Raw genomic sequence first — 16,844 nt, forward strand, 5'->3', positions numbered from 1 at the left:
AGTTATACATATACATGTATCTATTCTTTTTCAAATTCTTATCCCATTTAGGTTATTAGAGAATACTGGGCAGAGCACAGGGAACTCTCCTCAATATGGTAGTGATTTTTTACAGTTTTCTCTCCTCCTGCACGTGTGTTTATGTGTGTGTGTGTGTGTGTGTGTGTGTGTGTATCTCCCCCATTCACCTTTATTGTTTCAAATACTCTAGACCAGAAAAGTTGAAAGGAGCAGGGGAGATAGACAAAGAGAAAGCAGATCAAGGTGAGCTTGACAAAGAAAGCCTGTGAGTGTCTTTCCATCCATCAGTAAGGCTAGGAGCCTCTGATACTCACTTCTAGGGCTTTAGCTCTTAGCTAAACCAAGATTTCATGTAAAACCAGGTTCCCCAAATCTTCCCTGAGTTTTAAAATGAATTTCTGACAAGGGATACAGAATCTAGACCAGCAGTTCACCATCAACCCTCCCGCAATTTCATAACCTACCACTTAAGCCTCCCATTCCATGAACGACTCCGTCTCTCTCCCCCAGGCCTCATTTCTCAGGCTCCCTTTTAGCCTGAAAGGTGATTTCATTTTGTAGGAACCCATGTCCAATTCATCTGGGGTGAGAATATTAACTGGAAGGAGTCTGCTTTCACTAGCAGCATTCTGTTTAAAGAAGATGTGCTTCCTCAGAGCCAGTAACAACATGCAAAGCCAGAGTGTGCTGGGGCAGCAGCGCTGGGCTAAACAAAGGGTGGGGAGGAGGGAGGACACTGCCGAGCTGGTCTGATTTCAACAAAGTGGGGAATTAAGAGAAGTCACAGCCTGAGCGTTACTGCAGGGGTGTGAGGCAGAGATGGTTAAAAGCGAGGTTGTGAACAGCCCACATAACAGAGAATTCACGTCAGGGACACTTCTCTTTGACCATTTTCGGTCAAGACGGGTGTTAAGGAGTAAACAAAGAGCACGAGAAGCGTGTTGGATTTCGATTGGATTCTAAAGTTAAACATTGCAAGTCGGAGTGTCCCAAAAAGCTTTAAAAATGGGACAGGAATGAAAATACTTTGAGCCAGCAGCTACTGCTGGAATGTACCAGGCAGCAGGGTGTTGGGCCATGATTTAGTTAAACTTTTCTTTAAACAATCACCATCTCTCCATAATGAGATCCAATGCTGACTATCTCACAGCTTTCCCTTTAGAGAAGCTTCCGGGCCCCTCCCCTAGCTATGATTCCAACCCACTCTACGTGCGATGGTAAAAATACCAACCAAAATCTAGTAGTCACCAAGGGAGACGAGCTATGGGAGAAGCTTCCAAAACACTGAGCTGAATCTCAATGAATTAAGGGAGTTGTTCGCAAGCTGCTCATTCAAGTTCAGCATGTACACCTAACTTAAGGAAAAATGCTAAACACCATTTCTAAGGTTTGATCATGAATAATTTTCTGCCTTGGAATGAAGCAAGCACAGTACGGGGCTAAAACAGATATTTACATGGAAGGCAGGAGATGCAGGCTGGAGGTGGGAAACAGTGGTAGGAAGGAAAATCCTGTCTAGAATCTGGTTTAAAATTCATTTTCTTACAAACAATAATATCCGAAGCTGTTTTAGCCTTTTTATTATTTTCCTGAAGTCTCTTCAGGTGTGTTCCTATGGACCACATTGTTGCTATGGAGAAAAGAGAGGCATGTTTGGGATCCAATTAGAAGAAATGATGTCAATTGATGACTCTGAGCAAGCGTCATCCTGATGGAGGAAAAGCTGTATTAAAAATGGGACACAGACATAGCTTCTCTTGGGAGGGGTGGGGGAGAGTTTTGTGATAAAGAAATCTGGCCATGAGGTTAGAGAAGACCCAGAGAGAAGAAGTGCTAGTCAGGGTGCCATCAAAGACTTTAACTTGCCTATTTGATGGAACCCTATTAAGAGATGGCTCCATTAGGGACAAGGTTCTAGAAGGACAGGTATAAGCTTATGAGACAGAAGCAGTCAAGAACCCAAACTCCGCAGGAACCTATGACAAACTAAGGGCCCAGGCAGTCCTTCTGTATCCGCAACACAGAAATGTATTTCTGCTAGAGCTGGACCCATGTGTTACCTTGTACCATCAGAGGATTATTTTCAAAGAACAGCCTTTCTGTTCTCTACATATTGGGTGAGGCAAATAAACAGAGACATTTTAAGTGCTTACTGTCTACAAGGAAAACAGTTTTTCTAGTCTAAGTCAGGGGAAAAGCTAGAAAAGTGGGTGGTAGCATCCCCCATCAAACTGGAGGTAAAGAGGAATTGTTTGAAGTGTGTAATAATGGTGATCTTTACAATACAAATATTTGCCCGTGGGATAAGGATACAGAGACCAGATTGCATGCACATTAGAGAGTATGTAAATCAAGATGCTGCTGAGTTGAAATCATAGTTTCCTGAGAAGTGTGAAGATATGTGATAAAGCCACAAAGGTTTGTGAGTTAGTTTTGTTCCCTTCATTTTCTTTCCCTTTTAACACAGGGAAGGAACATGCTGTGCATTGGGCTGTTTAACCACAGAACAGCTGAACTTTATAATGTTTCCTTTTAATTATAGCTTTCTTAACTCGGTTACAAGTGGGCTTCTGTTTCTGGAAGCTGAGGAGAGTCCAGCTCCGTAACATTGTAAGCAGTGGTCTCTTTGGAGGCACAAGAAAGTATCTGGCAGGCCCTTGTTGGCGGGGTCCGGACTCGGGAACGAAATCTTGCTCTCGACATGGTTTTTGTGAATTCGTATCACGGTGGGAGGAAAAGAAATGCAGTTAAACAAGATTTGGGCAGATTTCGAAATATGGAAATGAGGAGACAATACTCTCAGGGGAAAAGGCATGCTGGAACACTATTTCTGCTGATTTAATGAGAATTCATTAGTTATAGCATTTGTAAGCTGTTACTGTTAGGCCGGGAGGTGGTATTGTCTGTAACCGTTAAGTGTCTGTATAGGTGTCTATCCAGCTATAGTACACTGCTATGTTTCTTAAGTACTGAGAAGCACTCTCCCTCTCTCTCCTCTATGTTAGCCTGGCCAGGGAAGATGTTTAGGTAAGGAGGAAGGGAAGGGACAGAGGAGAGTTTCAGTGGCCAAGGATAAACAAGCAAGAAAGCTTGAAAGTAAGAATGAAACATCTGAATATGATAAAGGAAACAATAGGTTTTTAGAGAAGGGGAAAGGTGTTGTCAGCAGGTTGGAAAAAATATGACTCTCTTAGATCAGAAAGGATTTTCAGAAGGGGGATTTGGTGGAAGGAGGACCATATCCATTCTGAGTGCAGCCAGCACCTGGGGAAAAGTTTGTAGTTTTGCCGTGAAATAAAGAGTTGACATTTCAATATGTTGGCTGGATGCGGGGATGGAAATAAAATCATGTTCTGTTTGAGCATCTGGCCCAGTAAATTCAACTTGCAGGAGAAGCTTGACTAGATGTTACGAGACATACAGTGAAATCTGCAATGGAAGTATCTAGACTAGAGGAACAACCCGGTAAGTCTTCGTTAAGAGAAGTACTTGTGTACTAAAACTGAGAGGATTCTATAAAAAGAGTATAGATTTAGGAATAAAGATGGAGAAACATGAAAACGGATGCCATGTCTTTGATCATGATTCCTGGATATGGATTTGAAGCAGCCTAAAGGGACTTCTTCCAGTGAGGACTCTCATCTGTCAACTGCCCGTCTCTTCTTGGACCAGTCCTCGTTTGGTCAAAGGTGCTGTGTTGCTTAGTCTGGGAATACAGTGGAAGGTCACACTGACTCTGCATGGGTCTCAGGAGGCATCAGTAGTGTTAACACATGGGCTGCCTGCAGCATCTCCATCGGTCACCATTGTTTATTCCACTCCCCGTGGATGGACATCAAAAGAAGCATTGGCAGGAGGAAGGAATCAGGAGGCAAAGACCTTGACCTTAAGGGTTAACGTTGAAGCTAGGATAAACACAAATGAAAATGTACACTAGCACTAATAATGCTGGCATGGAATTCGTGCAAGTAAGGTTACATGTAGCACCACTAGGCATGCTTACCCATACACACCATACACACACATGCAGGGATGCTGAGGAATTGCAAAAGTGACTGGATAACTGGGGTCAGGTGGTTGGCCAGACTGAGCATCAGCGAAAGCTGTGCTTGCAAGATTTCTGACAAGAAGTGCAAGCGAGGGCATCCTGGGGTGGGTGGGATGTGCTGCATGTCAGGAGGTTGCATGCATGCATCACACAAGGGAGAGAAGCGGTGCTGTCAGGCTGTAGAGGCGCTTGCAAACTGGAGCGTCAGGGGAGGAGGGAGATGAACTGGTGGCTGATGGCAGAGGGCAACTCCTCTCACGTCTCGGGACAGCACGGCAGGAGCCCTGCAGCCTGTTGGCTTTCCACTGTACTCTTCCTCGAGTTATTTAAAAGAAGTCATGATTGCACCGGGGACACATTGAGACTGAGATGCATCCTCTGTGACTGACTGAGGGTGGTTCTGAAGGAATCACCAAAGGTGACAGCACAGACAACCAGGCGACGCATAGGTGTGATCCTCTGTTTCACCAAGAAAGAAGACACTGCATTGGATAATAACTTAATGACCTGAAAATGACTGAGAAGATACAGAAGCGGAGACATCTTTCATGGATCAGAAGAGGTTCCATTTCAAATGCGTTAAGTGGAAATGAAGACGGATTTGAAAGCTTGGAAACGAGGATGGTCATGTACAGGGATGGTATGATTAATGCCCATTAAGTAAAACACAGACGTTCTACTGGCATTCCATAAAATGAAATAGGTAGAAAACAAGCCCTTTCTTTTGGGGAGTTCAGAGGACCCTCTACTGAAGTTTGATTGGGGGCCATGGGGCATTCTTTTTCTGTGCTTCATTGAAACAGATGTGGAATGTTCTAAATGCTTTCCACAGACCCAGACATTCCTGGGAAGAGAGGCAGGTTTCTTACCCATACTATCCAAGTAGTGACATGTGGAAGGAAATGATTCCCCCAGACCAGCTCTCTAGATTCGCTGCCTTCCACAGAGAACTGTGGGAAGTCAGCTCCAGCTCGACCCAGTGTCAGATCCAGGGCTGGCGCACACTCTCTCCCCTCGTTTTGTTTCCTGGCCCTCAGCACTTATTTCCTCTCCACTGCCTCTCACTGCCTGGTTGTGGAGGGCAGTGGTGCTGTTTTGCCCTCTCTTTTTGTAGCCTGGCGTGCTTGCTTGCTTTCTTTCAAGGAATTTAAAGGTTGGCTTCCAAGGTCTATCCTGCCTGCTTCCATCTGCTTTCTGTATTCGGCTCTCATGGGAAGCTCTCCCTGGCTATATATCTAGGCTGCATTTCCTGCCCTTCCTATTGTGGACAGCAGTCAGGGACTCTCCTGGTGGGGCTTTCTGGTCTACGAATGGCACTCCTGCTGCAAAACCGAGGGGTTGGGATCTATTTGAATTTACTTTTCAATTGGAAAAGGCCCAGTTAAACCAACCTACAAAAAGATCAAAACAAAACAACAAAAAGCCCACATACCTCAAAAGCAACGTAAAAATTTTTTTTAAAGAAATCAAAACAACCCCCCACCCCTGCCCCAAATCCAAACCCATCAAACCTCAAACAAAGGAGTCACTGGATACGAGTGAGTAATGCAATAGCTGTTACAGGCATGTATGAAATTTGTGGGCTGCACTTCAGCCTGTCACAGGCAGTTATGAAAGATGTAATTTAATTTGCTTAAAAAAAAAACCCGTAAAAGGCAGATTGGATAGCTGTATTTTAGCAAATGTGTTTGCACTAAGGGTACCTTCTGTTGAACAGTTCTGCCCACAAGCTGTCTGTAGAATATAGAACATCTCTCGAGCATGCTTGCCACCTTGAAGCAGGGCAGTCGGGAGCAGAAAAAAAAAAAAAAGAACAGAATGCAGAAAAAGGTGAAGAAAAAGAGAGAAACGAAGGACAGCAAGTCCAGTACCATCAATACATTTAGAAATGAGATTAGCCAAGTGTGACACTAGAATTTAAATGACACACAGAAAGACATTAAGATTGCAGTAAATAACGTACTATGGAAAATCCAGCCAGAGAGCACTTTCTGTTCAGCTTAGCCACAGAGTCAGAATGAAAGCACAGGTCAATTATTCATTTTACTGGCTCTTTTGCATTCCAGCACTATACATCTTTTAATCTTAGCGTTAATCGTTGTGTTTTTTGTTTGTTTGTTTTGTTAGTTGCTCTGAACAGTCAATGATTACATTGCCCAGTACTGCTCTGGAGGACTCGAACTTACCAACGATGTCAAACCACAGAGGGGTGTTAGCTGGCTGCACAGACACCACCCCTACAATCTCGGTGACTCTATCGCTTTCCATGACTGTAAAGTTATAAAATGGCTCATCGAAGGTCAACGGTACAGGTGAAGGAGGTGGTTTCTTAATCCATTCAATGTGGAGGCGGGCCGTGGAGGACTTCTGAGGGCGCCCATTGTCCACTGCCTTTATCTACTCACACACGGAGAGAACAGAAAGCTGTCTTAGAGCCCGGATCCTGGTGGAAGTCTCGATCTGTCACTCATATGTTGTTGGGCTGAGAGTCCATCCTCATCACAGGGTCAGCAAGGGGAAGAAGACAGTGGAGATCTGGAGAGAATGGGCTCAGGAATTGGGGAAAACAACTTGGTCACGTGGGGGGCCCACACCACATTTGCCAGAAGGTGATTTGAATCACTGCCAACCTTGCAGATGTGGAAAACTTGAAAAATAAATGGTGCACTTACAAATTTTAGTGTTTTACGGACACGAATGATAGTTACATGAGTAGCAAGAGCTAATTTGATTCCTTATACCTCTGGTGGTAGTGTTGGAAAGGGAACAAAGTGCATCACATAGACACATAGAATTGTCACATAGGATTCCAGGAGGATAATGGGAGGGGGCGTGGGAAAGGCATCAGCCTTGCAAAATTCGTCTCAGAGGCCCTTCAGTTACGCTAACTCTGAAGGGGCGAAAGGGACCTCTCTTGGTGGAAACATGGGCTCCTCGAGCCAGTGGGGTAAGGAAGAGGGTGTTAATGACTCTTCTTTATGGTCTGATATAAGGACTGAGAAAAGCATGTTTCCTTGCCCAGATATGCAGGGTTAACAGCTGTGGTGTCCTGGATTTAAATGTGTGTGTTGGGGGTGGGGGGGAATGCAGTTAAGTCCAACAAGCAGACATCAATGACAGAAATTTAAAAATCAAAATAAAAAACAGATTTAAAAATATTACATCAATAAAAACATTTTTAGGTGCATAGCTAATAGTTATAGCCTTTAAAAACAGTGACAACTCATAGCTCCCTAATGCTATGTTCATGGATGATCACTCTGCCCCAGAAAATTCCTGTGAGATGAAGGACGCTTGAAGGTAGATGTCTTAGGTAGGGTTTCCTAGGAGCAGAGTCTGAGATAGGGATTTGCATACAAACGGTTTCAGGAGGAAGTGTTCCCAGGAGAAAGGGAGTGAAGAAAGCAGGATGGACAGGGGATGATGCTAAGCAAGGGTGTGGTCTCAGTTGAAGTCTAACCTCAGCCTGATCCCAAAGGGAGCTCTGAATAATTGTATCAAAGTGTTGGATCCACCTGGAGGCAAGGAGGTTGGACTTTTATATCTGGTGTCAATTAGTAGTTATTGGCTGTGGGCTGCTGGGCTGGGGTAGGAGTGTGGAACCTCTTGGGCCAAAAAGTTCAGCCAAGGATGACTCTTTGGAGAAGGGGGCAGCTGTGAGCCCTTAGCAGCCAACACTCACAACACTTGGCAGATGTCTGCATCAGCCTGATAAAGGGGATCTGGACAGGGTACCAACAGTATCCACTGCAATCCACCTGGTCCTCAAAGATTCCCATTGGCAAGTCTCACACAACTGTAACAGCACATATTACATGAGAGCTGCTGATGGTAGAAACAGGGCTGTTTTTTTATTATTATTATTATTTTCTTTTCTCTGTCCACTCTTCTGGATACATTACTGAGTGGGGAAAGGAATCCAAGTCCAGACCGTAAGAGTACAAAGATAAATGCACTCAGACTATCCTTTAAAATAATAAAGGATTGACCATACACAGTGGAGAAGGCTGAAGACTAAGAGAAGGATGGCAGATGGTGCTAACTCTTGACAGTTGTTGAGACCCTGGGAAGTGCCCATCACCTGTGAGGCTGAGCAGTCCCCCTTCGGGCATAGGCATTACAAGTCTAAAGTGGTTGGGGGTGGGGAGTGCAGGCTGGCACCTTAGATATGGGAGTTTAAGCCTCTATTTGAGATGGTGCTCATGTTTGTTTTTCTTTTTAATTTTCTAACAATGAAAAATTTAGTCATTTTTTACTTAAGTTTTTTTACTTTTTACAGAATGAACCTAGCTATGATTTGTGTCTCACAATTTATACAGCTAAATTCATGTTCTATCCCATTGTCAACAATTACAAGAGTTGTTTTCTTTGGGATATTTCAGGACATAATGAGTGGTGGGAAGGTTATGTCACTCTGCTATTCCCCTCCCCTCAGTTTACATCTATGCTCAGTACCTTGAAATGATCTGGGGCCACAAAATGTAATGGAGTAAATGATGGAACAGGCTGTGTACTGGGAATGGGGAGTTTGGCTGATAGGACACAACCAAAGGAAATGGTCTCATTAAGAATATCACTGAAACAGAAAGTAGCCTTCCACTGTTGTGTGGCTGCACTTTTTACCCCAGAGATTTTTTGCTTAAAAAATATACATGACTAAGAAAATAACTTCCTCCCCCGCATTAATGTTATTGAGGTTCAGAAAAATCTTACCGTTAGAATGTCATAACTCCCTGCTGTAAATTGCTTTCTGGAAGAAACCATGCCAGTTTTAGGGTCAATGAAGAACTTTCCATCATCATTCCCATCCACGATACTGTAGGATATTTCTGCGTTGGGGCCCTCATCTCTATCAAATGCAAAAGCCCTATAAATGGGTTCTCCCCTCTTCTTCCGGTCACGTTCTGGCAGCTTGATCTGGTAGACCTTCTCTGGGAACTGGGGCTTGTTGTCATTTTCATCCAAAACCTGAACCACCACCCAAATGGTTGACTGTTTTGGAGAGAAACCACCATCTGTCACAGTCACCTGAGTTTTGAAAGAGAAAGCATTTTACAATTAGAAAAGAGAAAATCTTTTTTCGCCACTCTTTCCCCTGCCACCCCATGAAAGGTCTATTCTGTGCCTTAGCATCTCAACTTCTCTTATTCCTGTAGTTCATATCAAATGCATAACTCTTCATAGTTCATCCATAAAAGCAGGGAAGGTCCTAAATCCAGTAAAGGAAATCATTGCTGAAAGGGTAGGAAGGAGGCAAGGCTCTTATTGTGGTGTGGAGTGGAGAGGGAGAAGAAATAGGGTTGACTTTACGACATGTGTCAGGTTATATAGCTGTAGTAGACCTAAAATATGCTCCCCTCAACAGACACAAAAAACAATATAACCTTTATTATATGTTAACCCATGGGTATTTCATCTAATTCTTGGGAACTGCTATCAGCATCCAAATTCTTTCAGTATTCATGTTCCTTTCTTTCTTTTCCATCTTCCTGTAAAATTTGTGATTTTTACATTGTCACCGAACCAAAGGAAAACTCTGATGTATACTTCACAATTTTGATGGCTGGTTGTAAACACCTTTGACAGTTAAAATATGTTTTTAACAGTCACAAAATAATTTTTTTCCTCTTTGGGAAGTGGAGGGGGATGGCCAACCCCTTTCCATATCTGAGATGCTATTCTTATGCGTGTCTGTGAAAATTGAGAGAAGAGAGAAAAGAAGAATATGTAGATAAGGAATTTGCACGGCAGATGTAAAATGTCTTTGAGTCTTAGTGTGAATAATCTTCTTCCTGGTCATAGTGGTGATAATTATTATCATATTAATACTTAATATGCAGATGGGGTCATATAAGCACTCTTCCATGTATTATCTCATTCATTTTCCAAAAACACTCTCCTCAGTGAGTGGAGCAGGTTTGTTTATTCGCATTTTGCAGGTGAGAAAACATAGGCTTGAGGTCTCATTGTTATTAAGCCTAAAGTCAGGTATTGAACTTTTGGCAATTCTTGATATTGTGTTTAACCACAAAACCTAGAGGAACCTCTACTCAATCTTTAAATCATTACCTTGAATAAGACACCTTATTACCTCAAAATACGTATTTGGAGGCTGGAAGGAACATAAAGATGCACTCAGCATCAATAGGAGAAAAACAACAAGAAATTACAGCCCCTGGTCAATCAGGTTTTCCACCTAATGAAGCAACCTGACAGGAAAAATGAGGGGGAAAAAGGCCCAAAATGTGGAAAAACAAATTTATGGCTTTTTGCAAAATGGAACTGCAATCTAGTTAGGTTTCTCTTACAAGCGGCTTAGGAGGATGGATTTAATAGACTTCAGATAAATTTTCGTAGGAGTTCTTGCTTTCTTTGAAAAATCCATCACCCTGATACCAAAACCAGACAAAGATAACTACAAAAAAATAAACTTACAGACCAATCTCACTGATGAATATAGATGCAAAAATGCTCAACAAAATACTAGCAAACAGAATCAAACAACACATTAAAGGATCATACACCATGATCAAGTGGGATTTATCCCAGGGATGCAAGGATTCTTCAATATATGCAAATCAATCAATGTGCTAAACCATATTAACAAATTGAAGAATAGAAACCATATGATCATCTCAATAGATGCAGAAAGAGCTTTTGACAAAATTCAACACCCATTTATGATAAAAACTCTCCAGAAAGTGGGTATAAAGGGAACCTACCTCAACATAATAAAGGCCATATATGACAAACTCACAGCAAACATCATTCTCAATGGTGAAAAACTAAAAGCATTTCCTCTAAGATCAGGAAAAAGAAAAGGATGCCCACTCTCGCCACTATTATTCAACAGTTTTGGAAGTCCTAGCCATGGCAATCAGAGAAGAAAAAGAAATAAAAGGAACACAAAGTGGAAAAGAAGAAGTAAAACTGTCACTGTTTGCAGATGACATGATACTATACATAGAGAATCCTAAAGATGTCACCAGAAAATACTAGAGCTAATCAATGAATTTGGTAAAGCCGCAGGATACAAAATTAATGCACAGAAATCTCTTGCATTCCTATACACTAACGACAAAAGATCAGAAAAAGAAATTACGGAAACAATCCCATTCACCACTGCAACAACAACAAAAAAATACCTAGGAATAAACCTACCTAAGGAGGTAAAAGACCTGTACTCAGAAAACTATAAGACACTGATAAAAGAAATCAAAGATGACACAAACAGATGGAGAGATATACCGTGTTCTTGGATTGGAAGAATCAATATTGTGAAAATGACTATACTACCCAAAGCAATCTACAGATTCAGTGCAATCCCTATCAAATTACCAATGGCATTTTTTACAGAATTAGAACAAAAAGTCTTAAAATTTGTATGGAGACACAAAAGACCCTGAATAGCCAAAGCAATCTTGAGGGAAAAAAAACAGAGCTGGAGGAATCAGACTCCCTGACTTCAGACTATACTACAAAGCTACAGTAATCAAGACAATATGGTACTGGCACAAAAACAGAAAAATAGATCAATGGAACAGGATAGAAAGCCCAGAGATAAACCCACACACCTATGGTCAACTAATCTATGAGAAAGGAGGCAAGGATACACAGTGGAGAGAAGACAGTCTCTTCAATATATAGTGCTGGGAAAACTGGACAGCTACATGTAAAAGAATGAAATTAGAACACTCCCTAACACCATACACAAAAATAAACTCAAAATGGATTAAAGACCTAAATGTAAGGCCAGGCACTATAAAACTCTTAGAGGAAAACATAGGAAGAAACATGCTTTGACATAAATCACAGCAAGATCTTTTTTGACCCACCTCCTATAGTAATGGAAATAAAAACAAAAATAAACAAATGGGACCTAATGAAACTTAAAAGCTTTTGCACAGCAAAGGAAACTATAAATGAGATGTAAAGACAACCTTCAGAATGGGAGAAAATATTTGTAAACAAATCAATGGACAAAGGATTAATCTCCAAAATATATAAAAAGCTCATTCAGCTCAATATTAAAAAACAAACAACCCAATCCAAAAATGGGCAGAAGACCTAAATAGACATTTCTCCAAAGAAGACATACAGATGGCCAAGAGGCACATGCAAAGCTGCTCAACATCACTAATTATTAGAGAAATGCATATCAAAACTACAATGAGCTATCACCTCACATGGGTTAGAATGGGCATCATCAGAAAATCTACAAACAGCAAATGCTGGAGAGGGTGTGGAGAAAAGAGAACCCTCTTGCACTGTTGGTCGGAATGTAAATTAATACAGCCACTATGGAGAACAGTATGGAGGTTCCTTAAAAAACTAAAAATAGAATTACCATATGACCCAGCAATCCCACTACTGGGCATATACCAAGAGAAAACCATAATTCAAAAAGACACATGCACCCCAGTGTTCATTGCAGCACTATTTACAATAGCCAGGTCGTGGAAGCAACCTAAGTGTCCATCAACAGACAAATGGATAAAGAAGATGTGGTACATAAACAGAATGGAATATTACTCAACCATAAAAAGGAACGAAATTGGGTCATTTGTAGAGACATGGATGGATCTAGAGACTGTCATACAGAGTGAAGTAAATCAGAAAGAGAAAAACAAATATCATATATTAACGCATATATGTGGAATCTAGAAAAATGGCACAGATGAACCAGTTTGCAGGGCAGAAATAGAGACACAGATGTAGAGAACAAATGCATGGACACCAAGGGGGGAAAGTGTGTGTGTGGGGGGGATGAACTGGGAGATTGGGATTGACATATATACACTAATACATATGAAATAGATAACTAATAAGAACCTTCTGTGTAAAAAAAAGAAAAATCCATCCAGTTTCCTTCCAAGGTTATTTTCCCAATTGGTTTGTTATGTTTTACAAAAGAAACACGTCAGGCCATTAGGTGCCAAGGCTGGATTTTGACTCTTGAGCTAATTCCTGGACATGGTAAGTTCTGGAGAGGCATGTTTTACTGCTGCTGCTGAACTAAAATGTTACACTCCCAGGTGAGCTGTGTTGACCAAAACATGTTGATTTCTTGGCTGCTCAACTCCTCTGCCCCTCTTTACTGCTTGAACGGCCCCTTTTCCAAATCCAGACAACTCTTGCTGTCTTTACCGTGCACAAAATCACCTCCTCATTGCTTGTCAACAAACTCCCTGCAGTGGGCTCCGAGGTGGAGCTCTGGGGCTGCCTCGGGGCCAGGTGGCTGCCAAGGAACAGAGAGGCCCTCCTGGCTGCAGTTCACTGCTCACTTGAGGATCCTGCTGCTATAAAGATGCTTCCTTTTGGAGTTGACCTGGATTTAAAAACCCAGGTCCTAGAGGTATCTGCTTATAGGCAGGGAAGGGTGGCAGCTGCACAGGCTCATGAAGCAGCCTCCACGCGCGCCATGGGAAGCAGGCACACCTACATCACCCCCTCACCCTGGGTACCAGCTCTCATGCTCCCTCAGGCCACGCGGGCATCCTTCAGGTGCTCCAACACAGTGTCTTCCATCTCAGGGCATTTGCACATGCCGTCCTCTCCCCCTCCCTTCACTGGATCTTGCCTACTCATCCTTTGGATCTAGCTGAAATGCCATTTCCTCAGAGACGCCTTCTTGACCTCACAGACCAAGTGCCGGACCCCCACTCTCTCCGCCTCCTGAATTATGTACTCTTAATTCACCCCATAGTTTTCTTTTGCAACACTTACGGTTGTGGAAATTAAGTAAATACATGGTTCTCCACCAAGCTGATAGGCTGCATAAGGGCAAAAACAGATTGTGCCTTTTTGTTCACTGCTCTCACCTTTGTGTCAAGCCATGCTTCGTGGGTACTTATTTAATAAATTAGACTCTAACTCAGGTCCTATTTGGACAAGATCTTTAGCCAAAGCTGTCTCACCTTGTACAGCCTTCGTAGATCATTCAAGGACCTTTATGAAGTCACCCCAAGCTGCCTCTCCACCCATAACGCCTCCATTTCCTTACCCAAGGCTTTAACCACCACCTGTTTGCTGATCATTCCCCGATATGCATTCTTGTGTCTAAACCACGTTCCCTACCTCCAAACCAATGCATTCAACTATTTCCTAGGAATCCTCTCTCTGGACCTCTCACATGCACCCCAACCCCCCAAAAGTCACAGACAAATCATGACCCTCAAACCTCCTCCTTCTTCCATTTGTGTTGTCTCAGTGATGACCACCCCCCCACATTCACTCACACACTGGTCTGCACCAGAATCCTGGACATCCATCTAGAGTTCCTGTTCTAACTAACCACATCCAAGCAAACGTGGAGGCCAGCAGGCATCTCTCACGTGCACCCCTCACGCCAATCTCTTCTGCCACACTGCCCTGGGACAGGCCTCATTTGCATCTTGCTTGGACTTCCACAGGGGCCTCCTGGTCTCCCTGCCTCTAGCCTTCACCTTTGTTTTAAGGCATTATTTCTTCCTCAAAAATCTGATCATGTCACTGACCTGCATAGCATTTTTTCAGGGGCTCCTTGAGGCTGAGGATCTGGCCTGCCTTGATTATCAACATGTGCTACCCGCCCCTTTCCACCCTCCATGCTCAGCTACACGGTGAGCCTGGGGGGTCCTGCGTATGCCATGCTCTTACACCTCCATTCCTCTGCATAGCTGTTTGTCTCCATAGAAGGCCTTCTTTTGGGAATACGCCTGACTCATTCCAGAAGCTTCAATTCAAACACTCCTTCTGCGAAGCCATTCCTGCCTCCTGCAGACTGCTGTAGACGCCCTCACCTTGTTCCCACTCCACTATGTGCATAGTTCCAGGACGCTAATTATCATCTTACAATTTTATGTGTCTGTTTGCTTGTTGGTCTGCGCTCAATCCTTCCAGACCATGAGCAACTTGAGGTCAGGGACCATCTCATTCCTTGTTCTGTTCTGACACCTGGGACAGTTCTAAGTGCCAAATACATGTTGTTGAGTGAAATTGAGAATTAATGTACCCCAAACTCTTCCCTATGATAATAAATGGAGAGAACATTCAGACAGTGAAGGGTCTCTGCTTCTTTATCTGTAGGAAATGAAGAGACTGATAACGTAAGATCTCCCAGGTGCTTTATGATTCTCTGAATGGGGGTCAGGTAGAGGTAGAGGTAGACACAATTTTAACTGTGCACTCTGGGGTTCATACCCATCTTGCGTCACTGAGAACATTTCCGATCCCATGATTACGCATAACGATTTCTAGCTACTTCCAAAACTGTGCTTGCCACTGTGGACACTTGTCTACAGTATACTCAAATGATCTATTTGTGTGTTGGCTCCTTCAGGACACTGTGAGCCACTCGAAGGTAGGAACCTTGTTTTCTTCATCTCTTTCCTGGAAACTAGTGTACTCTTGATAAACGTTTGCTGAACTGAACTAACTCAAAGTCTTAATGTCCGTTATCACTTCTCTAGACCCACTCACGTCTCCAGCCATGTTGGTACCTGGGATATTAATTGTTGACAATTCCATCAGCTCCTCAGACTTCACACTTCATGCTGCCCTAGACCTCAGCCCATCATGTGGAATTAGCCTATATGGAAGGAGGAGTAGCACTGGAGACCTAAGCCAAACTGAGATGAATCCCCATTATCTCCTCCTCTGCACCATTTTTCATTAATGATGCAAGGAATTAGCCATTGTTTAGAAACTATCCATGTGTCCTCTCACTCTGCCACCCTAACCTAGATTTTCTGCTCTTATCATTGATCAATATTCAGTGGTTTGGCAATTAATCAAAGTTCTGAAAGATTAATTTCTTTAGTTATTTACAGCTAACAAAAGGAACCAGAAATAACACAGTACCCCTGAAAGGACAGCACAGCCCGTTTCAATTTTCTATGATACCCTTGTGGTCTGTGAATACCAGGCAGAGCCAGAAGGCAATCAGCATGGCCCAATGCATTATGATGACAAAATTACAAAGAGGAACCTGTTGTTAAGTCTATCCATGGATGATGCAAGAGGTTTATAGGACCAAAAATGCGTGAACGTTGAGAATTCTGGACTTATGGCAGCTGGTGGAAGGCCATGTTTCTCAATCATTGAAACTGCCTGATGTATTTATTTTAGTTTTACCTCTCCATGTAGTAGAATATAAGTACATAAGCTGTCTGAGAGCCGAGACCTTGTGTTTTGTCCACTGCCTTGTCCCCAGTGATTACAAGAGTAATCTGAGAATATATTCAATATTTCTAAGATGAAGAGTTCAATTCTGTCATTCTCTTCAACCCTTAATTTACCAAAAATGGCTATTTCCAGGCCACTAACCACTGGACGGCCAGGGAATTCCCCTGTATTTAAAATTGTAAACCTCTCTTCAGGAATTACATATCTCCCCCCTGCTCCACTTTATATTTGCCTTTGACACTTTATATCATCTGATATATTATATACATTTCACGTATAAGCTTGTTTATTGCATGTCTCCCTCTTTAAGAATATGAGCTCCGTATATGCATGGATTTTCATCTCTTTTGTTCACAGATATTTCCTGAGCATCTACAACAGTGGATGTTATAAGCATTCAATAAATATTTGTTAAATGAATTAATAAAATATTCATCCAGTGCCTTCTAGGTACAAAACTCTTTTCTAGGCAAACTGGGACATCAACCAACCAACCAGCGAGCATGGATTCCTATCAAATTCACCCCTCCCCCATGCCCCAAATCCTCTGCAATGTTCCCGACCTGCAGTCATCTGGTCTTTATTTAGATATTTTCAATAAGAAGAACTA

The 16,844-nt window shown here is 42.5% G+C and overlaps 1 protein-coding gene across 1 annotated transcript in view; it reads right to left on the bottom strand.

The window, feature by feature from the left end:
- FAT3 (FAT atypical cadherin 3) overlaps window positions 1-16,844 on the bottom strand; it is a 573,936-nt gene that overhangs the window by 138,153 nt on the left and 418,939 nt on the right. The window contains exons 5-6 of the mRNA XM_061202721.1: window positions 8,783-9,097; window positions 6,256-6,466 (exon numbers count right to left, since the gene is read on the bottom strand). Of these exons, the coding sequence (XP_061058704.1) occupies window positions 6,256-6,466; window positions 8,783-9,097 (526 nt within the window). The remainder of the gene's footprint in view (window positions 1-6,255; window positions 6,467-8,782; window positions 9,098-16,844) is intronic.

Source organism: Eubalaena glacialis, chromosome 10, assembly GCF_028564815.1.
Source record: "Eubalaena glacialis isolate mEubGla1 chromosome 10, mEubGla1.1.hap2.+ XY, whole genome shotgun sequence".
In the NCBI taxonomy this organism is placed as follows: domain Eukaryota; kingdom Metazoa; phylum Chordata; class Mammalia; order Artiodactyla; family Balaenidae; genus Eubalaena; species Eubalaena glacialis.